Source organism: Periophthalmus magnuspinnatus, chromosome 9 (assembly GCF_009829125.3).
Source record: "Periophthalmus magnuspinnatus isolate fPerMag1 chromosome 9, fPerMag1.2.pri, whole genome shotgun sequence".
Taxonomy (NCBI): Eukaryota; Metazoa; Chordata; class Actinopteri; order Gobiiformes; family Gobiidae; genus Periophthalmus; species Periophthalmus magnuspinnatus.
This window is the reverse complement of record NC_047134.1, coordinates 29,530,592-29,556,096: the sequence shown is the minus strand read 5'-3', so window position 1 is coordinate 29,556,096 and position 25,505 is coordinate 29,530,592. Positions and strand designations below refer to the sequence as shown.

Below are 25,505 nucleotides of genomic sequence, written 5' to 3'. Positions count from 1 at the left end.
GACCCCTGGTGGTCAAAAGGATGTACCACACCCTTCCCTTCTTCCAATTAAAGCACATTTTGTAATTTTCTTTAAAGAGGTAACTGTGAAATAATCTAGTTCAGGCTGAAAAGGTGTTAAGAAAATGACTGTCGAAAATTATCTATTAAGCAAAACAAATAAATGGCGAGTTGCATTTTTATAGGTAGCTTGGTGAACAGCAGTGGTGGAGAAAATGGAGAAAAATATATATATGTTTGTGATGGATGATGACCAAACTTTATTTTGAAAGATATTTCAAAGCTAACGGAAGTCCTGAGAGGGGCCGTGATTGACAGGTCTTGGACACAGTCCGTGCGTCAGTGCGCGCGAGGAGCTGGACCAAAGAGGCTCATCATGGCTCCACTAGGACTCAAAGCCATCGTGTGCGAAAGTGAGTAATTTCAAACTATTTTACACACAGTACCACACTTCATAAAACTGCAATGGTTGCTATAGTCTTTGCAAGTTAATATTGGGGTTGGATATAGCGCTCATCTCTTCTGTCTAAAAGTTGTTTACCTAGATTAAGAATTCTTTCTTTTTCTTGCTTGCTGTTACTTTTGTCATCACTGTCTTATCTTAACGTGCATCCTAAATTAGTCCTCTTTAGAGCATTATTTGTAGGTGCCGGTGCGCGTAAAAGCGCACGATCAGATGGCACTTGTCAGCGTCAAAATGCAGTTTTCAAATCCTCTTCATCTTTGTTACAGTACTTTCTAGCCAAAATATTTCGTATAAGTACACAAGAATAGTTTAGTGTCTTTGTTATAACATTGTTTCTGTGTGGGTTTCATAGCAATAAGGTGCATGTTTGGAGCGAGCGCGCAGTGAGTCCCCGGTTGGCGTAAATCCTGCCTCGCTAATCTTTGTCTGTGCGGATTAAGTTCTTTGCTTAACATCGTTCCGAGTGGAAACGTTTCTGTCACAATCACAACCGCCACACAAGAGGGCTTCACTTAAAGTTAGTGTAAAGTAACGCCAAAAATCATCTAAGCGTCAGTCAGGATGCCCGTTTTGGAAACACAGAGAGAAAAAATATATAAGGGTGTTGAGGAGTTGTGAATTTGTTACGAAGCTTTCATATTAATGTAATGCATTTGCAGTTGGCTATATTTTAACAATATCTCTGGTTACAGTAAACATAGCCCACCCAGTGTGTTTGAAAAAGGCTACATTTTTTCCCCTTTTCTTTTGAAACGTATACTACAACTATATTACTACTACTATTTATTTCATGTCTTCTAACTTCTGCTTCTACTATTACGGTCTAATATCACTGTATCAGTATATTTACACCAGTTTTGGTTCTTTATACTTTTTTACCCTTTGATTCAGATTTCTTAATATAGTATACATATAACTTTAGCCAGATGCTGCTGGCACTGCTCAAATTGTTACTCAAATTTGACAGAATTTATTTGGAAAGGTATTAACAACCAGCTTATGTTTGTGAGCACGCTCTTACGTGCCTTGAATGATTCAGGCTCGGTTACTGTGATGCATACTCCACATCTGGATCAGGTTTATGCAGAATAAGACAATATATTAATGGTACTTGCTATTTGCGTCCATTCAAATAGCATCTTTGATTCCACTCCAGATCTGTTACAGAAATGTGCAGCCATGGTCCTAAGTAGGGAGCAATATTACACCTATATTGTGCCCCCTCCACTGGCTCCCGAATCCAATGCCGACATGAACTACTCCCTTAACACTGTATGGACCAGCCCTGTGCCGAATGAACTTCTCAATCCTCAAACTCCAAACAGTCCTAAGACAGTTAAGGGTCAAGGGTAAGGTTAGCCTTTATTCTTGCCATTGTGAAATTTTTTTCTCTGCATTTGGCCCGTCCTTCGATGCTGCCGGGGTAACCTCTCAGGAGCAGTAGGTACTGCAGCACCATGCCCAGGGGCCCATCTCCAGCTAGCTAGGCTTGGTCAGGGCTACCTTAGCTGGAGGACTTTCACTCTTGCTATACCTTAATACTGGTTATCATTCCATCCCTAGCTGAAAGGTTGACTCTTCAATCCCTTATTGGCTTTACACATTGTCTGTGTGTCCTTTGAGAGCCTTTTAGATAAATACAACTGCCCCTATCGACTTACAATACAAAAACAACCAGATGTTTAGCTGTAGTTTAACCTATATGAGATGCCCTTAACCCACTGCCCACTTCCTGTTCATCCCCCAGCTGTGACCGAAGTTCCACCCCCACCGCATGCTTATAACGCATTAGTTCACTTTGTCTCACCCCGCCACTATCCCTTGCGGTTTGTTTATCAACTCATGTGATGTCACTTCCTGTAGCATGGAAAGGCCCAGAAATAGCGTGTTGAAGAGAGAGGGAGAGGGAGCGTGGGTTTAAGAGGATTTGGGCAGGAGCAGATTAAAGGGGGTGATTGCATTGGACAGTAGAGTCTAACGGGCTTAGAAAACTGGGACAATAGTTATCAACAGTTGAGATAGGATGTGGATGTGTATATGGGGTGAACAGGGCATTCTCGCGCCTGATATTTTCTTTGCTTTATGAATGAAAAATATTTACTATCATTTAGGAGGTCTGTGTAGTGCGGGCTGGTGTGGCGTCCATTGGTTCAATGGTATTATTTTTTGTCGGTCACTGTGTATATGGTCTATGATGTGGGGACTGGAGCATGGCATGTGAATGTAATCTTTTTATGCATTTTTACACACATTCAATGAATTAAAAAATGAATGCACAGCGATTTGACCAAAAAAGTTCTAATACCATCACTTTCCTTGAAGCCTGGAGTCGCCACACAGAACCAGTGATAAAAAAAACAAAATCCCTCCCCTACACTGCCGAACAATCCCAAACAGTGTCCTGTCACTGTATTATCTCTGGAACTCGGAGTCAAACTCATAGGAGATCAAATTCTTTCCCAAGTCGGAGTTAGTCTGCATGAATGTGGCATATATACAGCTGTAGGTTTAGACCAAGTATTGGATCACCTGTGACTGTGTTGTCAGATACGATGCATCAGGAAAACGTCAGCCTTTATTTGAGGTAGGGCTGGTTGATATGTCAATAAAAATGGAATTGTGATCTCACTGCTCTGACAATCTGCTATTTTGGTCAAATCATCATCCTGTGATTCAACATTCCTCTCTTTAATGTCTCTCTGGGCTCTAACACAGGCAGCTGAATTTAACCAATTACATTGAAGCATGGATTGGGTTGTAAACAATTTATGCCCACGTACTAATCTACACTAAAGCTGTTCTCAAAACTAGACTTTCTCGAAAGTATCCATAACAATACTAAAAACTATCCCACACATTTGACAAAACACAACTTACCTATACTGTGACTATATCAGATTTAACATAAGATCACATGCTAATTTGTGTTGAAAATAATTACATCTAAAAAAAAATTTTTTCTTTTTTTATATAAACATCCAAATCATTATTCAATATCAAGCCTATTCCTTAGAACCAAAATGTAGTTTGAAAGCATTGTATTGATTTGTGACAACATAATGTGGCATAATATTAGATTTCCCAATTGTACTTCTTAACAACAACAACACCAAAAATATAAAATGTAGAAATGTGTCTTATCTCTTGATGTGACAGCCGCCATCTGTGACAACAATCAGGGGATGAGTGACACAAGATGAAGCCATGACTACAACATGAAATCCACTGCTTTTGTAATCAGACATGTGATTTTTTATTTTTTTTTTGTGATTACTTATTATATTTTATTTTTACTTTTTCAGAGATTATGAACGACGTCATTAAAAAAGCCAGAGAGAAAGGAAAATGGAAAGTAAGTGACGCAATATACCATTAGAATTCAGCCCTCTAAAGGTTTTATATTGTGAACTTTAAGCCATGTTATAAAGCTCCTACCTCATAAAAAACATATCTGGAGTTCTGTTTTATTTCATACATGTTTGAGTAATCCTTTATCATTAGTTTGTCTATGTTTCCATAAACTGAAAATGCTCTGTTCCACCTTGTGATGTCATGAAGTGGTAGTTTTCAAGTTAACAGCTCCTTTTCCTTTTTGTTCAGTAAAGATTGGCAGTTCCTGAGCTGAAATAATCCAAATGATTCTGGTGAAGGTGTATGGAGTTTAAAAACACAGTGGAGCATTTTGTGTATTACCACATGACATCACAAGGCGGAACAGAGTGTTTTCCATGTGAGAGAAGAGCTGAGCCTAAATATGCAGAGTTTGTGTGTTAAAAATGTGCGAATGAAACAAAACACAACTCCATGTATGTTTGTGATGAGGAAACAACATTATAACATAGATCAGAAAACAGTGTAATATGGGCTTTTTAAGTATTAGAAGTACTTCAATGTAAACTGTTTTCCAGGTCCTTGTAGTGGACAAACTGAGCATGAGGATGGTGTCGTCGTGTTGTAAAATGACAGATATCATGTCCGAGGGGATCACCAGTGAGTAACAAACACATTTTCTTGTTAACTTTACTATAAATCTGCTATAGCTGGGTTTCAGATGGCATCATGACATTCTATAGGTCAACAGTATGTAATACAGATGGGGAAGGCAGGTAAAATGAATACTCTTAAAATGCAGAGTTGTGTTCTAATACAGCAAGGGTTTAGTCACTAATATAATAGAAATGATCAGGTTCAACATTTGTGAAGGAAAATACAGTGTCATCAACCGGGAAATCTGGGAGTGTAACATCATCACATTCAAGAATATGAAAACCACCAATTGTGTACTGAACACTCTTATGCTTTTGTTGTACAGTTGTAGAAGACATCACAAAGAAACGCGAGCCTCTGCCCAGTATGGAGGCCATCTACCTGATCACGCCGTCAGATGAGGTAACTATACACATATGAGTATATCCAAATGATATTTTTAAAGAGGACGTGCTATGCAAAATCACATTTTATGAGAATTTAGCATTTCTTAACACTGTTCCCTCATTGGTCATCATTAGCTTACTCAGAGTTTATTCATATTTGAGTAATTCTTTGTTGTCCTGCATTAGAGGTTTGAGTCCTCAGAAAGTCTGTTTTCACATCCCCCCTATCCCTCCCCATCTCCCTGTGCTAACTTGTGCTTAATAAAAAAATTTAGTCTCCAGGTCATACCCGTAAGGTTCAAAAATGCAGTGTAGCCTTTTAAAAAGAAAACCTACAGCTCCCATTTGTATTTGGAAGCCATTTTAGACCAATATCACATTTTACAAAAAAATAAAATGGCAAATTATGATCTACATATGGACTAATAGATAATTATATGTTTTTTAACAATTTAGTTTTTTTCCCCCAAAAACATTAAAAGAATTCCCAAATTCCCAAGAATTAAGACTTAAACAGACAGGTGCAGAAAAATGGTATTTTAGTCTATAATCCAATCCCTTGTTGTCTCTAGTCTGTAGAAGGTCTAATCGATGACTTCAGAGATCCACGGAATCCACAATATAGAGCAGCACATGTCTTCTTCACAGACAGTAAGTCTGAACACAATCTTTTTACACAAATGTATAATAAAAACTCTTATCTAACATTGTACTTCCTGTCCTAATATCCTCAGCCATCCCAGACTCTCTCTTTGGCCTGCTCACAAAGTCCCGCGCCTCCAAAGCCATGAAGGCCTTGACCGAGATCCACGTGGCCTTTCTGCCGTACGAGTCACAGGTAAAGACTCCGCCCAACCTGCTCATGTTAAATGTGAATGACACTGGAGGGGCAGCCATGTTCCATCAGTCAGCCCCAGGGCAGCTGTGATGTGGCTTATCAAGTGAGGGAGTAATGTTCACTACTTGTATAGACATTTTAAGCATCCATAAATACTATTATAGGCGCCGTACCATGTGAAAAACACAACTAGTTTATTTTAAACAGTTTGCAGGGGTACAAAGTTATTATTCACTTGCCTTATGCCTTCTGAACATCCTAATTATTCACCACGATGATTTTACAAATGCTTTTCACAACTCTCAGAAACCAGAGCAACCAGCTGTCAATTAGCATGCTTGCCTGCACATTCTGATTATCAGACAATAAAAACCTTTCTAATTAGATGTAGACAGGACACGGCTGCCTTATTTTGACCCATAGACTGTATGAAGAAGCAGACTAAGTGAGTCATCCATAGAGTTTGGCTCCAGTCAAATGAAGCTTATCCAAGCGAGCAGTTATAGGGAGGAATTTGGAGCTGAGTTCCATATTTGGAATTCTGAACGCAAGTATCATAGCAACCAAAGAGCCAATCTGGAGCAAGGCTGTTGAAAGTAACAAACCTTCTCACCCACACTGCTGGTTTAGCAGGGAGCAGACACTTAGCAACACTGTCTATCAAACCTGCTGCTAAGGCTAGCAGGAGTAATCTGGAGAAAAGACGGTTCCTGATTTGTCTGTTATTGATATACATATCATGATTTACAGATACAATCGCAAAATAACAGGATCATGTGGAACGGGTTAATACAAACATTTTAAGACCAAAATGACGAGTCAGGGATGACAGTTTTTCAATTGATGGAGCTGGAAGTGTGCCCATGCTCACTTGCTATTTGGAACGCGGGGGCTAGCAGGTTAGCTATGTCCATTTATATAAACAGTCTATGTTTTGACCTCAAGACCTGCTTATACAATATGTCTGTTCTTGGACAAGACAAAATTTTCTCAAATACATGGGAAAAATACAAAGCCTATTATAATACCAATATATGGAAATGGAAACTCGCTATTTAACTATCATATAGTCAGTGAATTGCATTTATATATTTTGACATCTCATGTGTTATTATACCGTCAAATAAAAACACATTTTGTACATTATTTTAACAGTGGCAACACTTGGCTGAATAGTACTTTATAAAGCAGCAATAGTAATCCCTGTATTAGCCATAAAGACTGTAAAAATGACATAACACATGCCTCCCTCAGTAGAGCAGTTTGTGTTTTTGAAGGATCAGCCCCTATTTCAATCCTCTTCTACGGTCTCATTTTAATCCATAAGCCCCGCCCACTCACCCCTGATCTATTCATCTGATTGGCTGTCGGCCAAAGTGCGCACAGACCTGAGGCCAACTAAAGCTCAGATGAGACGTGACAGGGGAATGAGGATTTGATCATGTGACAAAGGGGAGCAGATGGATTTGTGTTTTTTTGAGAATGAAATGAGACCCAAATGACAGTTGACAAATTACAATAATAGTAATAATACAATAATAATAATAATTGTGCAATCCTCAATTTTTCTCATCCTCATCAAATTGAGTTCCGATACATTATGAATTATATAATAAAATCTGTTCTAGAGTAGCATAATTCTTAGTTCATCTTGCCTTTTTTTTTTTTTTTTTTTTAAAGTTAGCTATACTGCGCAGACTAAATACAAAAGTAAAAAAATAGTTAACCTCACCAGAACAACTTTTACAACTTATTTGAGCATTAGTTCAATATCTTAGACTTTTTAGGCAAATCTGTATTTTAAAATCAGGCACTGTACCTGATTTTTACTGTCTTAAAAATGTGAAAAACAGAACTAGTTTATAAAGTTACCTTCCTATGCATTCCTAGTATCCTGATAATTCACTGTAATGAGTTGTTAAGAGCTTTTCACAACTTTCAGAACACAACTTTAAATCAGATTATAACTAATAAATAAATAATAAGTAATTGAATTATTTATAACTCCATCCTCAGACCTGAATCAAAACAAAGAAAACAACAGTGATAACCAGTATGCTGACAGGTGTGAGCGCACCCATTAGGGGACTGAACGTTTATGCAAAATATGGCACAGTTCACACTTAAATCGTTTTCACACTGCCACTAGTTAAGTCAATGTAAAAGAGCATTCGCTCCGACAGCAGTGCCCTTAGGTCAGTGTGAGCCCAACAGTCGAATATTCTCGACCACAGTAAACAGCTAGTCCAAGAGCGCTTGAAAGAGGAAGTCTTGGAGCATCTCGAGTGTGAACGGGGCCGACTTCGGGCTGACATGTGCAGTTCATTGTGACAGTAAAAGTGCTTGGCAAAAAGCTCTCAGATCACATATATTTATATGAATGGGTGCCGCAGAGCTGCTGTTTGACACATTTGTCTGACGAGGCAATTTGGATCAACTTAATATCAGTGACAGTCTCCTCTTGTCTATGTCTGCACAGGTGAGTTTCAGTCTGCCTATGTGTCGTTTGCGTGTACAATCCTCACAGTGTATTTAGCCACAGGTGAAAGGAATGGCCACTGCGTACAGGGGAAGTGAGGCTGCTTGCGTATTCACGGGGCTCAGTTCCTTGAAGTGCATTTTCATAGAAATAAGTTCTTTGATCAGCTGATGGACTCTCACATGGCTCATGGTGTGTCTGTGGTGAATGATGTGCAGTGTATGTGAACAAGACCAACCCAAAAGTGAAGTAAACAGACCCAAATCACTCTGGGGTCGGTCCACAGAGCCACTAACATGTGTGAAAATGACTGTAGTGTAGTTCAATAGACCTAGGAACAGACCTTGAGCCACCTCAGCTTGCTCCTCTTGATGTGGAGGAGCAGTGGCTCTACTCCGACCTCCTCCCACGTGACTGAGCTCATCACCCAAACTCTAAGGGAGTGCCCAGCCACCCTGTGGAGGAAACTCATTTCGACCACTTATATCCATGATCTTGTCCTTTCGGTCATTACCCAAAGCTCATGACGATAGGTGAGGGTAGGAATGTAGATTGACTGGTAAATCGAGAGATTTTTCTTTCGACTCAGTTCCCACAACACCGCACTGATCCACCTGTCAGTCTCACACTCCATCCTTCCCTCACTGATGAATAAGATCCCGAGAAACTTGAACTCCTCCACTCTCTCCTCAGAGGGCAAGCCACCTTTTTCTGGTCAAGAACCATGGCCTCAGATTTGGAGGAGCTGATTCTCATCCCAGCCGCTTCACATTTGTTGCAAACTGCCCCAGTGCCTGGTTCAATGAAGCCATCAGGACAACATCATCTGCAAACAGCAGAGATTCCATCCTATGGTCCCCAAACTAGAATCCCTCCGGCCCCTGACTGCACCTAGACATTTTGCCAATAAAAACAATGAACAGAACCATGACAAAGGGCAGCCCTGGTGGAGGCCAACATGCACTGGGAACAGGTCTGACTTACTGCCGGTAATGCGAACACAGCTCCTGCTCTGGTCATACAGGGACTGAAGACTGGACGCAGGACTTTGAGGCGGACTCTTCCATCACCCATCACTGGGGTGAATGAAGCCCGTCTGGAAGTCTGTCTTGGCTGAAACATCTTTGGAACATGGTGTGGTGGTCTGGGACAGTACCTCTGGACTGGCAGAACGGGGTAGTGGTCCCTCTGTTTAAGAAGGGGGACCAGAGGTTGTGTTCCAATTACAGGGAATTGAAACTCCTCAGCCTCCCTGGTAAGGTTTATTTCAGGGAACTGGAGAGGAGACCCCAACCGATAGTCAAATCTCAGATTCAGGAGGAGCAGTGTAGTTTTCATTCCAGTCGCGAAGCACTGGACCAGCTCCATGCTCTCAATCATGTGCTTGAGGATTCATGAGAGTTTGCCCAACTAGTCCAAATGTGCTTTGTGGATCTGGATTTGCTCAGGACTGTCTGGCCCCTGTATGACCGAAGCTGAAGCTGTTTGCATTGCCAGCAGTAAGTCAGACCTATTCCTAGTGCTGCTGTTTGTCACCAGTTCTGTTTATTGTATTTATGGACATTATTATGAAGGTCCATGACTGCACTGGAGGGGCTCTCTTTTGGGGACCTTCATCGTGCCAGGACCTTCAACATGCACTAAGGCAGTTTACAGCTGAGTGTGAAGCAGCTGGGATGAGAATCAGCTCCTCCTAATTGGAAACCATAGTTCTCAACCAGAAAAAGGTGACTTTCCCTCTCCAGGTGGGTGGAGGGTCCCTCCCTCAAGCGGAGGAGTTCAAGTATCTCAGCGTCTTGTTCACGAGTGAGTGGAGGATGAAGCGTGAGATTGACAGGCAGATCAGTGTAGTGTCTGCAGTGTTGTGGTCACTATATCAGATTGTTTTGGTAAAGCAGGAGCTAAATCGAAAGGCAAAGCTTTCTATTTGCTGGTCAATCAATGTTCCTATCCTCAGCTATGGTCATGAGATTTGGGTAAATGACCAAAGGGACAAGATCGCGGATACAAGCAGTCAAAATGAGTTTCCTCCGCAGGGTGGCTGGGCCCTTCCTTAGAAACAGGGTGAGGAGCACAGTCACATTGGAGGACCTCGGAGTAGAGCAGCTGCTCCACCACAATGAGAAGAGCCAGCTGAGGTGGCTTAGGCATCTGTTCCAGACACCTTCCAGGGCAGGTGTTCCAGGCATGTTCCACTGGGAGGAGGCCCCGGGGAAGGCCTAGGACACGCTGGAGGGACTATTTCTGGAGGAAGTGTTTTGGGTGGGGGAAGTTTGGGAGCTCTGCTTAAACTGCTGCCCCCTCGACCTGATCCTGTATAAATAGAAGAAAATGGATGGAAATGCATGTATTTATTCCCCCAAAAAATTAGATCAGCGTAAATTATTTTTAGAGCCAATTAAAGAAAAAAAGTAAATGGAAAAAACAGAACAAATGATACTTTTATTCCTCTGTGTCACAGCAGAAGCTGTTCAACCAGAAAAACATCCTTTGGAAATCGCTCTTTTTCTTTGGTGAGGCCATGGGACCTAAAACAAAAACATATGTACGCTGTCACTAGCTGTGTTTACATACACACCACAATTTGATCATTATCTGATTTCTGGAATTATCAGACTGTTGACTTTGGGCTAGTCCCTGGTTTAATTTGTGGCGATGGTGTAGTTCTATATTAGACCTGGTTTACATCTGGTGGTAAATGGAAAGCGAGATCTTTTCATGAGAACCACTCACCTAAAATTATTATTGTAGAACTAATTGAATCCATAAAAACTGAGACAACAGTGGTAAGGAAAAAGTATTGTATTTAGAGAAACAGTTCATCTTTGTGGAGCATTCATCTGTGACACTGTTAAAATGCCTATTTGCACTATTTATCTTGGCTACTTGCCTTGTTTAATATTTGATATATTTGGAGGTGGAATAGTTGATTATTCTTACAGTGACTGTGCTCATAAAGTCTATAGATAAAACCTAAACAGCTCTGACAGTTGTGATATCATAGACATATTAAAGTAACAATATTGTTCCAAAAGAACAGATTAAAAATAGTAGCAGTAAGTGACATATTTACTCCAAGATATCTATTAAACATTTTGATTAAAACAAGAATTGCCTGTGTAGCTTTAATCTCAGAGGAAACCTGAGGGAGACACTGTTTAAATGCCACTGGTGCAACCTGTCAGGAGCCCAGGGGCCCATCATTTTGAGCTAATCTTAATTGGTGATGATAGCAGTGGTTGACTCAGGTTAATGAGTTTTTCACCTCAGAAATGCTCCCACTGAGAGGTGAAAGCATGCTTATGGAAATTTACTGTAGTGAGCTGATGTTTCAAACTTATCACGTAACTTTCCTCCTCATCAAAATTCTGTTTTAACATGAAAACCCTGCCTCTTTCCCAAACATTTAAACCACTACAGATGTCATTGTTTTAGTCAAAATGCAGAGAAATGTAGGTAGTACATTTCTCTGCATTTTGACTAAATGCAGAGAGCCTTGTTTGTTGAGTTCAGCCTCTCAGACATAAAGTGGGTCTGTCCTCTGCAGTGTTTGACATGAAATGACCTGTCCTAAGTACAAGCATTCAATTATATACAGAAGTGTCCTGTCATGTTACCATAGAGATATCACTCCAGTACTCGCCACTGTTCTGACTGATGGTAGAATATGCAAAATAGGCTAATTGTTTTTCAAAAATAATTTGTAGATTTACTCAAATGCAATAATTAATACAAAATGTTTAACAAAACAAATTACAATTACGAACAGAGATTTGCTGTCACAATAATGCACATCAGCTTTACTTCATAGTTCTTATGAAGGCAGCACACAACAGTCTCAAAAATATCCTCTGTCTTTCTTTAGACATTCTAATTGTCTAAAGAAAGAGTGTTTTTTTTTTTTTTTTTTTTTTTTTTTTTTTTAATTATAATTGTGGTATTGCAATCAGTACTGAGTATCGACTCTATTCCTCAGTATCAAAATCAAGTTTAAAATTTTATCATGGAATTCACAGCATTTTTGTGAATTCTGTGATAAATTCTATGGTTTGTTCTTAAATTATGTAATTTTTGGCTCATCTAGTCATATTTTTGCATCAACTTTTCCATGTCTGTGGTGCAAAACTAAATCTGAAAGTACAAGTGAAATATTTACACAAAAATAGTAACTAATTTGAGTATTTAATCAAAAAGACTTTTTAGGCAATTCTGTATTTTGGGCTTCATAAGCAAAACTAGACTACAGTGAAATTAGGAGTTAAAGGTGCTGAGTTTATAAGTGCTTTTCACAACACTAGAGCAGGTATTTGCTGTCCCTGTAATGTCAACAACAACTAGCATGCTAACAATGCATCAACCTTATGTCTTTGTTCACTGACGATAAAAACTATGCAACTCCAGCAAAGAATTATCCAAATGTGTGAAGTTTTGGCCCACCATTGGCCCATAAATCATCTAATTATATCAGTGTATAAACCAAAATATACACTGGTATAAACGACTGAACTTGGTCCTTGGAATTGATATTTGATCTATGAAAATGTTCAGTACTGACTCCGATGTCTGATACCAGCATCGTATCAGTGCCTCCCTAATGCTAACAACAACTAGCATGCAAACAGCGCACTGGAGTTACTTCCTTCTTTGCAGTTGTGAAAAAGTCTTCATGAATAGATACAGACAGCACACAGCAGGGCCAAACAAATTTGACTTTATTACATGCAAAAATCATGTCCCGTTCCTTGTGTGTCCTGATTGTGCTCAGTGTGTGTTGATTGTGCTCAGTGTGTGTTGATTGTGCTCAGTGTGTGTTGATTGTGCTCAGTGTGTGTTGATTGTGCTCTGTCTAACATACCCGTCTCTCCTGTAGGTCTTCTCCCTGGACAAAGTGGATGCCTTCCAGGACTTTTACAGCCCATTTAAAGCAGATGTGAAGAACAACATGCTGGAGCGCTGTGCCGAGCAGATCGCCACTCTGTGTGCTACTCTCAAGGAGTACCCCGGGGTCCGCTACAGAGTGTGAGCGACACTGACTTGCTTCTACACCGCATAAAATATAGACATTTTCGACTACATTTTGTTCTTACATTTTACTAAGTAAACTAAAATGAACAACCTGAAAAAAATGTATAATTTATATTTATAATCTGCAGTGTCTCAGCCCAACTGTGCTTTGCAGTATTTATGCATTTCAATCACACTTTTCATATAAAATATATTATTCTAAAGACTAAAGTGAATAAATATGAATTGTTTATTTTCTAGAGAGTATAAAGACTGTGCGACCCTGGCTCAGATGCTACAGGAGAAACTGGACGGCTACAAAGCAGATGACCCCTCCATGGGAGAGGTAAGGATTTATAAATAAACACTTTATATATATAAGTCTTATGTTGAATATTAAGACTTATTAAAAAGTAACTTGAAAAATATTATATATTATTTGAAACTATAGTACATACTCAAGTACATTTAAAGGAACTATATGTACCCCGTGCTCTTACAGTACAGGTATTACAATCACAACTTGCCAGTGCCTTAAGTTTTTCTCATTCTCAGTACAGTGTATGGTCGGCATATACTGCAGCAGCAGAGGTACTGGTTAATGATTGGCTGCAGATGCTGTGGTTTAGGTAATGAGAATTCAGATCAGAGAGAGTCCTTTTAGGTTTTTTAAACCAACTGGACAATAATAATAAATCAGCATTACAACTGTAATCAGTAAAAGCTATATATTTAAACACATCTGCCTCATATCTATATATTTAAACATGTGCCTGTATAGTGTAACAGCTCTTGACTGAGTCTCTGTGTGAACTGTCCGTGGTGCTGAATATGATAACATGTGCTGGTCCCAGGGTCCAGATAAGTGCAGGACTCAGCTGATCATCCTAGACCGAGGCTTTGACCCTGTGTCTCCTGTGCTGCACGAGCTCACGCTGCAGGCCATGGCCTACGACCTGCTGGGAGTCGAGAACGACGTGTACAGGTAACTCACACCTCAACACACTGTACATACACAGTACAATATGGTCTCAATGGTATAAATCATTCTTCATAAACTCCAATCAAGACATTTTTAAAAGAGTTGTTGAAAAAGAAGAAAATAAAACAAAAAACATCAGTAATCTTATCAAACAAGAATAAATGCAATTCTGTTTTATTTTATGAATTATTGTCATTTTGAACAATATAAAAAAACCATTGACTTTGACTTTTTTATTGTCTGAAAAATACCAAGACAGTAGTTAAAGGAGCTCATATTACACTTTCTGATCTATGTTTTAATGTTGTTACCTCCTCAAAAACATACCTGAAGTTATGTTTTGTTTCATTCACACAGACACATCTGCATACTTAGTGTTTTGTATATTTATTATAGCAGTTCTTCTCTCAAACTGAAAACACTCTGTTCCACCTTGTGATGTCATGGGATAATCCTCCACTGTTTTTAAACTCCATACACCTTCACTGGAATCATTGAGATCATTTTTTGCACTGGGATTGACGATCTGTACTGAACTAAAGCTGTAGCTGTTGAAAATGACTATGACATGACATCACAAGGTGGAACAGAGCATTTTGAGCTTTGAAGATGTAGACCGACTAATAATAAATGGTTACTCAAACGTGTGAATGAAACAAAACACAACTTCAGGTATGTTTTTGAGGAGGGAAACAGCATTATAACATGTCATAAACCTCACATGAGTCAATTTTGTGTAATTTAGGACTTTAATGTCACTTCAATGTCACCATCACCATCTCTTAGCCGAATGAGCTGCTAATATTGTGATGATTTTCTGTCAGCTTTGAGACCAGCGGAATGGGAGAAACCAGGACCAAAGAGGTGTTACTGGACGAGGACGATGACCTGTGGCTGAGCCTGAGACACAAACACATCGCAGAAGTTTCCACGTAAGTACAATAGAATTCAGTCAAAACAAATCCCGTTGCACAGTATAGCGTACATTTATATAACAGCGTAAACGTCATATTATTCTTTTGTTTGACAGGGCAGTGACGCGATCGCTCAAAGAGTTCTCAGCCAGCAAAAAGATGAAGACTGGAGAGAAGGTTTGTGACAACTCTGAAAATAAGACACTGGACGACTGGACTGGACAGTAGCTCAGTTGGTAGAACGTTTGCCCACTGTTCTAAACGTTGGCAGTTTGAATCCTGCTCTCAACATAAACGTCATTGATTAAGAGGACAGATCCAATGATCCACAGGTTGACGGTGCGATTCTAGCTCCCACATCGCTGTTGTGTCCTTGGGCAAGACACTTAACCCACCCTAGTGTCTGTGTACGCTGGTGTATGAATGTGTGTGTGAATGGGTGAGTGGTTCCTTGATGTAAAGTGCTTTGAGTGCCTTGAAGGTGGAAAAGCGCTATATAAAAGTATGACCATTTGTTTAAATATTGTTCTATACACAGAGAAATAGGTTAACGCACTTTACATTTATATTGTTTGTATTAAAGATGCACTTTGTAACTTTTCTGGTGGGGTTCTGCTACCTATCTGACTTCGATTTATCCTATTACGAGTGTTTTATTGCTCAAAAATACTTAGAAACACATATATTCTCTCTGCAGATCTGGCTCATAACTTGGCCTGATGGTGTTACCTGCTTATTTCCATGGAGATAGAAAAACTAATGCCATTATGTGGATTATTCTAGACAATGCGATAACTTAATTTATGGAGAAAAGCAGGTGGAAGAAAAGTTACATTGTGAAACCCAAATGAGAGACTTGTGTGGGGCTCATTTTGTTTTCTGATTGGATAATTTTCTTGAAAAATAAAACATAAATACATGGGATATGGGAGTAAAAGCTATCTTACATAGTGTTCCTTTAAATACTTAAGCCAGCTGATGCTATAATGCAAAATACTTAAAATGTATTGTGTATTTAAGGTGTAATGTAATGAGGTGTATTCTTGTTTTTCAGACCACGATGAAGGAGCTGTCCCAGATGCTTAAGAAGATGCCCCAGTACCAGAAAGAACTCAGTAAGGTACTTCACTAATAATAATAAAATATAACACAGCAATTAGTTTAAAGTGAAAACAACAACAACAAAATGAAGAAATTGTGTACTAAAGGTTTTACTCTGATATTTTTGTGCCAGTATTCCACCCACCTGCACCTGGCTGAGGACTGTATGAACCGATATCAAGGCACAGTGGACAAACTCTGTCGGGTCGAGCAAGTGAGGCGCTTCGCTGTTGAATTTGCAATATTTTATAATTCATAAGAAAATATTGAATTAGATTTAATTTTTTTTTTTTTTTTAGGACTTGGCGATGGGCACCGATGCAGAGGGTGAGAAGATTAAAGACCCCATGCGCCTCATCGTGCCCATTCTTCTGGACAGTAACGTGACGGTGATGGACAAGATCAGGATCATCCTCCTCTACATCTTCCTCAAGAACGGTCAGTACAGTGCAGCCATTTTGTACATGATCTATTAAAGGGACCATATTATGCTATTTTCTGATCTGTTATAATGTTGTTTTCTCATCACAAACAGACCTGGAGTTGTGTTTTGTTTCATTCACACGTTTAACACACAAACCCTGCATATTTAGGTTTCTAGTTCTTCTGTCAAACTGAAAACACTCTGTCCCATCTTGTGATGTCATGTGGTAATACAGGAAGTGCTCCGCTGTGTTTTTAAAATCCACACATCTTCACTATAATCATTTGGATAATTTCACCCCTGGAATTGCCGATCTTTACTGAACTGAAGGTAAAAGGAGCTGTTAACTTGAAAACTACCACATGACATCACAAGGTGGAACAGAGCATTTTGAGCTTTGGAGATGCTACAGACTAATAATAAAGGGTTACTCAAACATGTGTGAATGAAGCAAAACACAACTCCAGGTATGTTTTTGAAGAGTTAACAACATTATAACATGGCTTAAACCTCACAAGAGTCAATTTTGGGTAATATAGAACCACCAGCATTTGAATAAATACAGAAAATGCATTTTTTTTTACATTTTATTGTTGAATGTTATTACTGTTTTTGGTTTGGAAAGTCCTGTTTTGCTCTAGGTGTTCTTCATAAATTTTTTGAGTGCTTTTCTGAGCCGTGATTGAATAGTCAACCATTGTGTTTGTGTGTGGTGCTCTCCCACTTCTGCCCTGACTACCATGGGATTACACAGATACCATGGCTACTTTAATAGTAATTACAGCCACAATGAGGGACGGAAGAATTTTGTTGCTTAAGTAAAAGTACAAATACAGAGATAAAAAGTGAAAGCATTAACGTACCCATTAAAAATGCACTTTAAGAGTAAAAGTGTTATTAGTTTGTTAAAGCATTAAATATAGTCATATTGATTAAAGGTTATACATATTTTGGTCAACAGTTGCAGTACAAATCAATTTCTTAATTTTTCTAAACAATTTTATTTTAATTTTATTTTTGTTTTCTTAAAGCCAAAGCTTGAACTCGTAAACTTGTACTTTTTTACTTTTCAGTCCAGTTCACAAATGTAGTGGAGTAGAAAGCACAGATACCTGCTTTCAATTGTAGTAAAGTAAAATTTAAAGTATCCACTCTCAAATTTACTTACTTACTTTACTACCTAAAAATTCTACAGTACTTTACTACTTTTACTTCATTACCTTCCACCACTGACCATAACTATGTTTTATTATGCTGCTAATAGCCAGTGGTGGAAAGAATATTGAACATGTGTGCTTGTCTACACTTTGAAACGTACAATTGTATAACTGTAGTTAAATGAAAGTTAAAAGTATGCATAAAAATACTACTCAAGGTTGTTTTTCAAGTTACTTTTTAATTTGATTCTAGTTTCAGAGACAGATGTTAGACAGCTGTACATGGGGGCGACTGAGACACATGCTGAACTCAGTAACTAATATTATTTTAAATGAAGCAACGTACAATTTCATATAATCCCATCAGAACTCAAGTACAAGTACATGTTAATAAATCTGTATTAGAGTGCTGCGAGTATGTGTAATACCGATGACCTAAAACGTGCTTTCGTCAGGAGTGACCGAGGAGAACCTGTGTAAACTGCTCCAACACGCCAACATCCCCCCAGAGGACAGTGACATCATCTCCAACATGGCCCACATGGGAGTACCCATCGTGTCCGAGGTACTACCACTCACTCAGGCTTATGTAGTCTGCACTCACCCTCCCCCGTCCCGTACTCAGTCAGCTTTGCCTTTCGCTTCAGGGCACAGTAAAGAAAGCCAAGAAGCCGGACCGTAAGGAGAGGATCAGTGAGCAGACATACCAGCTCTCCAGGTGGACCCCCTACGTCAAGGATATTATTGAGGTAACACTGCAGTCGTAAGCAAACTGTATTTACGTGTACTTATTGTTACATGGTATGAATTTCAACTAGGCCTCTGCAAACAATATATCTCATTTTTTCCTCAAACTGTAAACCAATACAGAACATATTTGAGTCTATAAATTCACATACACACATATATATTTTATGTTATTTATTCTATTTAAACTTCACTTTTTGTAACACCGAAAACTTTTCATTCCACCTCTTATTATTATTACATTACTTTTGACCAGGGGGTAGAAATTCTATTACTTTCTGTTGGCAGCGAAACTAAAAATGGGCCAAACTTTGATTACATTTTTGTGAGCGCAGTGCTGGACTAAAGAATGAAAAAATATGTGCTCTTTTATGGAATTATTTGGAATTTTTGTAGTCTCAGTGTATTGTTCAATAGCAGTTTTTTGCACGTTATTTTATTTTAAAGAGCCCGTATTACGCTGTTTTCTGATCTATGGTCTACTTTTGTTTCCTCATCATGAAACGTACCTGGAGTTGTGTTTTGTTTCATTTAGACTTGTTTAACACACAAACCTTGCATATATAGGCTTGTTTAGGCTTCTTCTCTCAAACTGAAAACACTCTGTTCCACCTTGTGATGTCATGAGGTGATACAGGAAGTGCTCCACTGTGTTTTTAAACTTCATACATCTTCACTAGAATCATTTGGTTTTGGTTTGGTTTGATTTCAGTCCTGGAATTGCAAATCTAACAAAAGGTAAAAGGTGGCTGTTAACTTGAAACTATCACTTGATGACATCACAAGGTGGAACAGAGCATTTACATCTTTGGAAATGTAGACAGACTAATAATAAAGTGTAACTCAAACATGTGTGAATGAAACAAAACACAACTCCGGGTATGTTTTTGAGGAGGTAACAGCATTATAACATAACTTAAAGCTCACAACAGTCAGTTTTGCGTAATATATCTTTAAAAATACACGTTTCAAATTTTTTTTTTGTAATTACAGGATGCCATTGAGGACAAACTTGACCCTAAGCTGTACCCATACATTTCCCAGAGACAAGTAACAGCCAAAGCCAGCGCCCCATCGAGGTATACACTACTGTATTTTCATTTTGCTCTTGTTTACTTTATATATTACATTTGAATTGTATTATGTAATTTTGCAGCAGCGCTCGCTATGGCAACTGGCACAAGAACCGGGGCCCCACAGAGATAAAGACGGGCCCCAGGATCATAGTGTTCATAATCGGAGGCGTGACTTACAGTGAGATGCGCTGTGTGTATGAGGTCACCCAGGCCAACGGCAAGTGGGAGGCGCTCATTGGTGAGTAAAAGTGTAGTACGGGTTTTATGCAGAGGGTGGGCGATGTAATGGTATAAAAAAGAAACGTGTTATGACCCTGGAATGATATGACAGTTTGGAGAGATGGTGAACGTGAACTGATAATACAATTTAACCAACAGTAGCAGCAGTAGTAGTAGTAATAGTAGCAGTAACAGTACTAGTAGGGGCAGTATTAGTAGCCGCAAAAGTAGCAGTAGTAGTAGAAGTAGTAATAGTAGTAGGAGTAGTAGTCATAGTAGTAGGGGCCGTAGTAGTAGTCACAGTAAAAGTAGCAGTAGTAGCAGTAATAGTAGTAGTAGTTATGGTAGTAGTAGTAGTAGTAGTAGTCAAATTAGTAGGAGCAGTAGTAGTAATAACAGTAAAAGTAGTAGTAGTAGTAGGAGTAGTAGTAGTAGTAGTAGTAGTAGTAGTAGTAGTAGTAGTAGTAGTCATAGCAGTAGTAGTAGCTGTAGTAGTAGTAGTAGTAGTAGTAGTTGTAGTAGTCATACTAGTAGGGGCAGTAGTAGTAGTAGCGGTAAAAGTAGCAGTAATAGTAGCAGTAGTAGTCGTAATAGTAGTAGTAGTAGCAGCACCAACAGCAGCAGCAGTAACATTAGCAGTAGCAGTAGTAGTAGTAATAGTAGCAATAGCAGCAGTCATAGTAGTAGTAGTGGTAGCAGCAGCAACAGTAACAGTATTAGTAGTAATAGTAGTAGCAATAGTAATAGTAGTGTGGACATTCTGAAGAATCAGATCAGCTTGAGTTACCTCTTATTAAAAGCTTTAGGGACATACTAAGTTGGGACTTTTCCCTTTTCCCACTTGGAAAAATCCCCGGGAATATCGCTCAAACTCATAACTCCAACTTGCAAATTCAGGGATGGTATTTAAGGACTTGATAAAAGATGTATTCTGTACTATAACTGGTGTGAGCAGACATTTGAATAAAAGTATCACAAAAGTCATTTAAAATGACTTAATAAAAGAAACAAGTCAGCACCTCTTATGGATAGCTGCATATCACAAAATGACTACATGACCCTGACAAATCCTGCGTGCATCATCGATTAAGAAAAGACAAGCAAGTACAGGCTGTATGCTGCTGGAGGTCAAAACGGGTTGATCGGGAATATGGCATAATGAAAATAAGTGATTAGATTGCTCGAACATGCACAAATCACTCCAAAAACAACTTTGAGTGAGTAAATGGTGAGGGGAAACAATATGTAACATGATTATTTTGCATAATAGGTCTGAATTAACATTGGTTTGCCATATTTTACAACTTACAATGATGCGGATTTCATGAGGATTAAGAGAGAGTATAATTTTCTAATGTAACTGTACCAAAGTGAATGAGAGTTGACTTTAAACAGTGCTGATGTGTTGTTTTGTAAATGGGGTTTTTATGATACTGGGGTTTAGCTGACTCTGTACTTCACCGTCTGAGCACTTTTATTAAACTGATGTTGTTTTTCAAACTCAGCTCCTCAGATTCCATAATCATAATTCATATAATCCTGTGGTCGCAGAAGGATTTTAAGAGACTTTTTTAGGCATCTCCATTATTTCACATTACTTCAAATGTGTAAGACTTAATCTAACATGAGCACTCTTTCAACTACTTGTTTTACTTGTACAATTACTGTATCTATTTTACTACTAATAATACTACTGTGCTTGGCAGATACTACAGTTATGCTGTCACTATATCACTACTATTACCACTATTACTACTACTGCTACTTCTACCAGTGTCACTGCACCAACTTTATCCATTCTTTTCACTTCGACCGATGCTGGCATTATTATATTACTGCTTATAACAATTACTTCATCAGTCCTACTACTACTATTTACTTTTACTATTACTACAACTACAGTTTCAACTACATCTACTTCCCTCTGCTCCTACTGTAATTAGTGACTATAACTGTTGTATCTGCAACCACAACTACAACTACGAGTGCTATTACTGCTACTACTGCTACAACTATTGTTACTACTACTACTACAACTGCTATTACTGCTACTATTGTTACTACTACTACTACTACTACTACTACTACTGCTGCTACTACTAGTACTACTACCACTACTAGCATTGCTACTACTACCAACAGTATTGCTCCTAAAACTATTGATGATGCTACTACTACTACAACTACTACTACCACTAATACTATTGCTACTACTATCAACACTATTCTAAAACTGCTGATGCTGCTACTACTACTACTATTATTATTACTACTACTACTACTACTACTACTACTACTACTACTACTACTACTACTACTAAACCTAGAGTACAAGACTCGCTCCAGTTTGATACTATCAAACTAATGGCTGAGTCTTTTTGTCCCTTGTAGGCTCCACTCACATCATCACTCCTCCGAAGTATCTGAAGGAGCTGCAGCACTCGGACTTCCTGGACCCGAATGCTCCTCCAGAGGGCGCTGAGGAGCAGCCTGCAGAATGAACACAAGTAAATGCAAAGTGCGCTCTTCTGTCATGTAAACAGTTAAATCTGATGTGTGTGCTCTGACTTCTTCCTGATCACATCTGGGCAGGTTTTGACAAGAAAGAATATGCAAAAAAGGGACACACTTAGAACAAATGTTAAAATGGGATATCTCATTATACTGTAGTTGGCTTTTTTAACAGACAAAGTAAATGTGCCCAGTGAACTTTTTATGTTGTATTAGAGTCGATTTAGTCTGTTGTCCTGGGCCCCAGGGTGTTAGGGGCCCAGAATTGAAACCTCTGCCTATTAATTTATATTAGAGGGGGGCCCATGTGAGTCTTATTTCCCTGGGCCCCCAAAATTTCTGTCGACGGACCTGTGTGTCATTATGCATTATTTATCCTATAGCAAAAGAATAGAGTGATGCTAAATATTACTTAATCTGAACTACTTCTATTATCTTATCGTCTTCCACAATGGGAGACTTATATAATATTGATTTTCCAGTACACATTTTGATCATGATGTTTATTTTATCTTTTTGCAATGGCCATATTGGACTGCATTGCTCTAATTTTGCCCCAATGTCAATTACTTCTTGCAGCCTATAAACTAAAGTAATTGTATGCCAATGTATTTGTAGACTGGTGATTATCTTTTTTTTTTTATGCGTCTACTCAAAAAGCATGAATATAGAAGATTGCTGCAAGTCTGTATATAGAAATCTGGTATTGGACTGAAAATGTATGCAGGCTTCACTATGCAACGATGTGATTATTCCTGTGCTCTCTGTGTGTTTCCATCTCTATCTTTTCACTCTGGTGAGAGTAAAATGCAAATGTCATAGCCTGATTTGCCCTATCCATGGTTGAAAATACTGTGTTTCACCTTGTGAGGTCATCAGGTTGTAGTGAAGGAAGTTCATTACATTACATCCCTGTAATGTAGTATATATTTTTGCTCAGAAATCAGACCAAACATTTTTAAACATGTTAGGGCCATTTCCACTTTCCATACATATACACTACATACACACTATTTTAAGTTCCATTGTGCCACTATGAGTTATCCAGCCACACCATAGAATCTGTATATTAACTATTTTAAATCAATTAATTTGACCTGCCCCCATGTTTTCAGAATATAGAATGTTGTGATGTCAATATGATCTTCTTATCTTTTTATTGGCCCTTTGTTTATTTTCTTGTGCTTTTTAACATAATCTTTTACTGTTATTAATTGCATGCTGTTTTTAATAACCTGTCTGTTTTAATTATTTCATTTGTCTTCGCTATGATTCACTTCGCTTGTCTTTGCTATGATTCACTGCTCAAGACTTAATGCTTTTCTACCTTTTTACCACACCTGTAAATGTACATTTATTTTTATTTTATTCTGTGTCCTCTGTAAATTATTTAAATTTGCAAGGAGCCATCTGTACATCATGGCAACGGACAACAGATGAAAACTAGCCTCTTGGCTAATTCTGGCATGTTAAACAGTTACTGTTGGTCAACATGCACTGTCCGCTATAAATAAATAAATAAATAAATAAATTGAGTAATCTAGGGTGACCAAACGTCCCAAGTGTCCCTGTATTTGATCCCTGCCAACAATAAAGGGGCAATTAATTTGCCATTTGCTAAGATAAAATGCAGAAAACCGTGCGTGAAAATGACCATCCCAGATTATAGATTATAAAATGACACAAGTGAGTTGAGAATGAACAATGCTACTCACTATTTTCACAGTTTTATTTATACCAACCAGTTTTTAATATTGAAAATCTGGTCACCTTAGAGTAATCAGTTCATGCCAGACACGTGACATATATACCACGTGCGGCCATATTGGATCTAGCTGCTAACTCCAAAGTAAATATGCAAAAACTGTTGAAATTTCAGAACAGTCCTAATCTTTACTGTAAGCTGTGGTGCTCACATTTATACAAATTACATCGTATTGTACAAATTTGTCCTTGCATTAACATATAGGTAAAACACAACAGACTCATTTGTGGTAACAGTCCTGATCTAATTACGAATTACGTATTTATGTGAATTTGAACTTTAAGTGCTCACAATGGACTATCACTGCACATTATTAAGCCCACATAAAGCCATGGAAGCGTCATTTCATAGATCTAGTATGATGCTGAATGCTATGCTAATGCTAACAGGCCAATTCATCCAAAATATGTGGTGTTTTTCAGATTCTACTGGAATCTTGACTCCATCTCGCCTTCTCAAAGCCCTCAAACACCCGGAGAACGTCGACCGACTGACAATCCAAAATGGCCGCCAGTGCTTCAACCTACCATCCCAGAATATTTATATCATCAAATAGATATCACGCTAATTTACTTAAACCTATCAGTGCTAATACAGTGAGACAATGAATTGACAGTGATGGTAATGTTTTGATTTCTTTTTTTTTTTTTTTTTTAATTTGTGAGAACTTTTTCAAGAGTTGGTTGGATAACGTATTGAGTGCTGTTTTATCTATTTATTTATTTAAAATGTAGGTATAGTTTAGGCGAGTGAATGGTGAATTGTGGGTAATGTAGTCCTACTGATGAGGCATTACTATGGGAGCTTGGCCACTTCACAGCTTTTATAAATACATAGATATTTACTTCCTGGGTCCATTGTCATAATCATTAGCTTGTTATATAGTTTTGCCCTGTAGAAATGCAATAGTATCCAGTTTTTGACCATGTTGTTTTGTGTGTTGTAGTCCTCTGATTATATACCGATGTGCACAGAATAAGTACTATTTCAAATCTGCTCTTCCCCAAATGATAAGTTTCAGGTGTTAAATAAAGTGGCTTCAAAAAACCTTTGCATTTTATTTATACAAAGAATTTCTTGCTCCGGGTACAGCAGCTGTTTGTGGAGGAGCAGCGACTGAAGTTTGGTGATTGTCACGTAGTAGCTGACAAAAATAACAGAAGTACTACTATGCACCACTACTTTTATTTTTGTATTTTATTAATTAATTTTTATGTATTGGCAAGTTTTGTAGTAGTAACACAATATTGGATTTGTCAGTTTCTTAGATTCCTGTAGGCTGTGAGTTCAAATCCTGTGTTTTCTCAATGGACAAATGATTCCACTGAGAAGATGTAATAGCATAATGTACCCACAAGGGGGCACTTTTTGTCCAGTGCTTTGGAGAGTGTAAAAAGCATTTGAACTATATGAACCACATGTTATCTATCTAATTCCCTGCTCCAGCTTA

General features: G+C 38.4%; 1 protein-coding gene across 1 annotated transcript; it reads left to right on the top strand.

Annotated features, from left to right (window-relative positions):
* The first annotated feature begins 345 nt into the window (after positions 1-345).
* On the top strand, positions 346-24,555 carry stxbp1b (syntaxin binding protein 1b). The gene is made up of 20 exons (XM_033972772.2): positions 346-412; positions 3,768-3,817; positions 4,374-4,455; positions 4,778-4,854; positions 5,411-5,489; positions 5,573-5,676; positions 13,026-13,174; positions 13,421-13,505; positions 14,014-14,144; positions 14,966-15,073; positions 15,172-15,232; positions 16,110-16,175; positions 16,290-16,370; positions 16,456-16,594; positions 18,193-18,302; positions 18,385-18,486; positions 19,478-19,563; positions 19,641-19,798; positions 22,171-22,286; positions 24,478-24,555. The coding sequence occupies exons 1-19, from the start codon at positions 376-378 to the stop codon at positions 22,278-22,280; spliced, it is 1,815 nt and encodes a 604-aa protein (XP_033828663.1). The 5' UTR covers positions 346-375; the 3' UTR covers positions 22,281-22,286; positions 24,478-24,555.
* The last annotated feature ends 950 nt before the right edge of the window (positions 24,556-25,505 follow it).

What these genes read in the sequence shown, in the direction of transcription:
- stxbp1b (XM_033972772.2), top strand. Translation starts at nt 376, where the DNA reads ATGGCTCCACTAGGACTCAAAGCCATCGTGTGCGAAA. An exon ending in CACATCGCAGAAGTTTCCAC is followed by an intron (nt 15,074 to 15,171) that starts GTAAGTACAATA and finishes TTTGTTTGACAG; the next exon opens with GGCAGTGACGCGATCGCTCA. An exon ending in AAAGCCAGCGCCCCATCGAG is followed by an intron (nt 19,564 to 19,640) that starts GTATACACTACT and finishes GTAATTTTGCAG; the next exon opens with CAGCGCTCGCTATGGCAACT.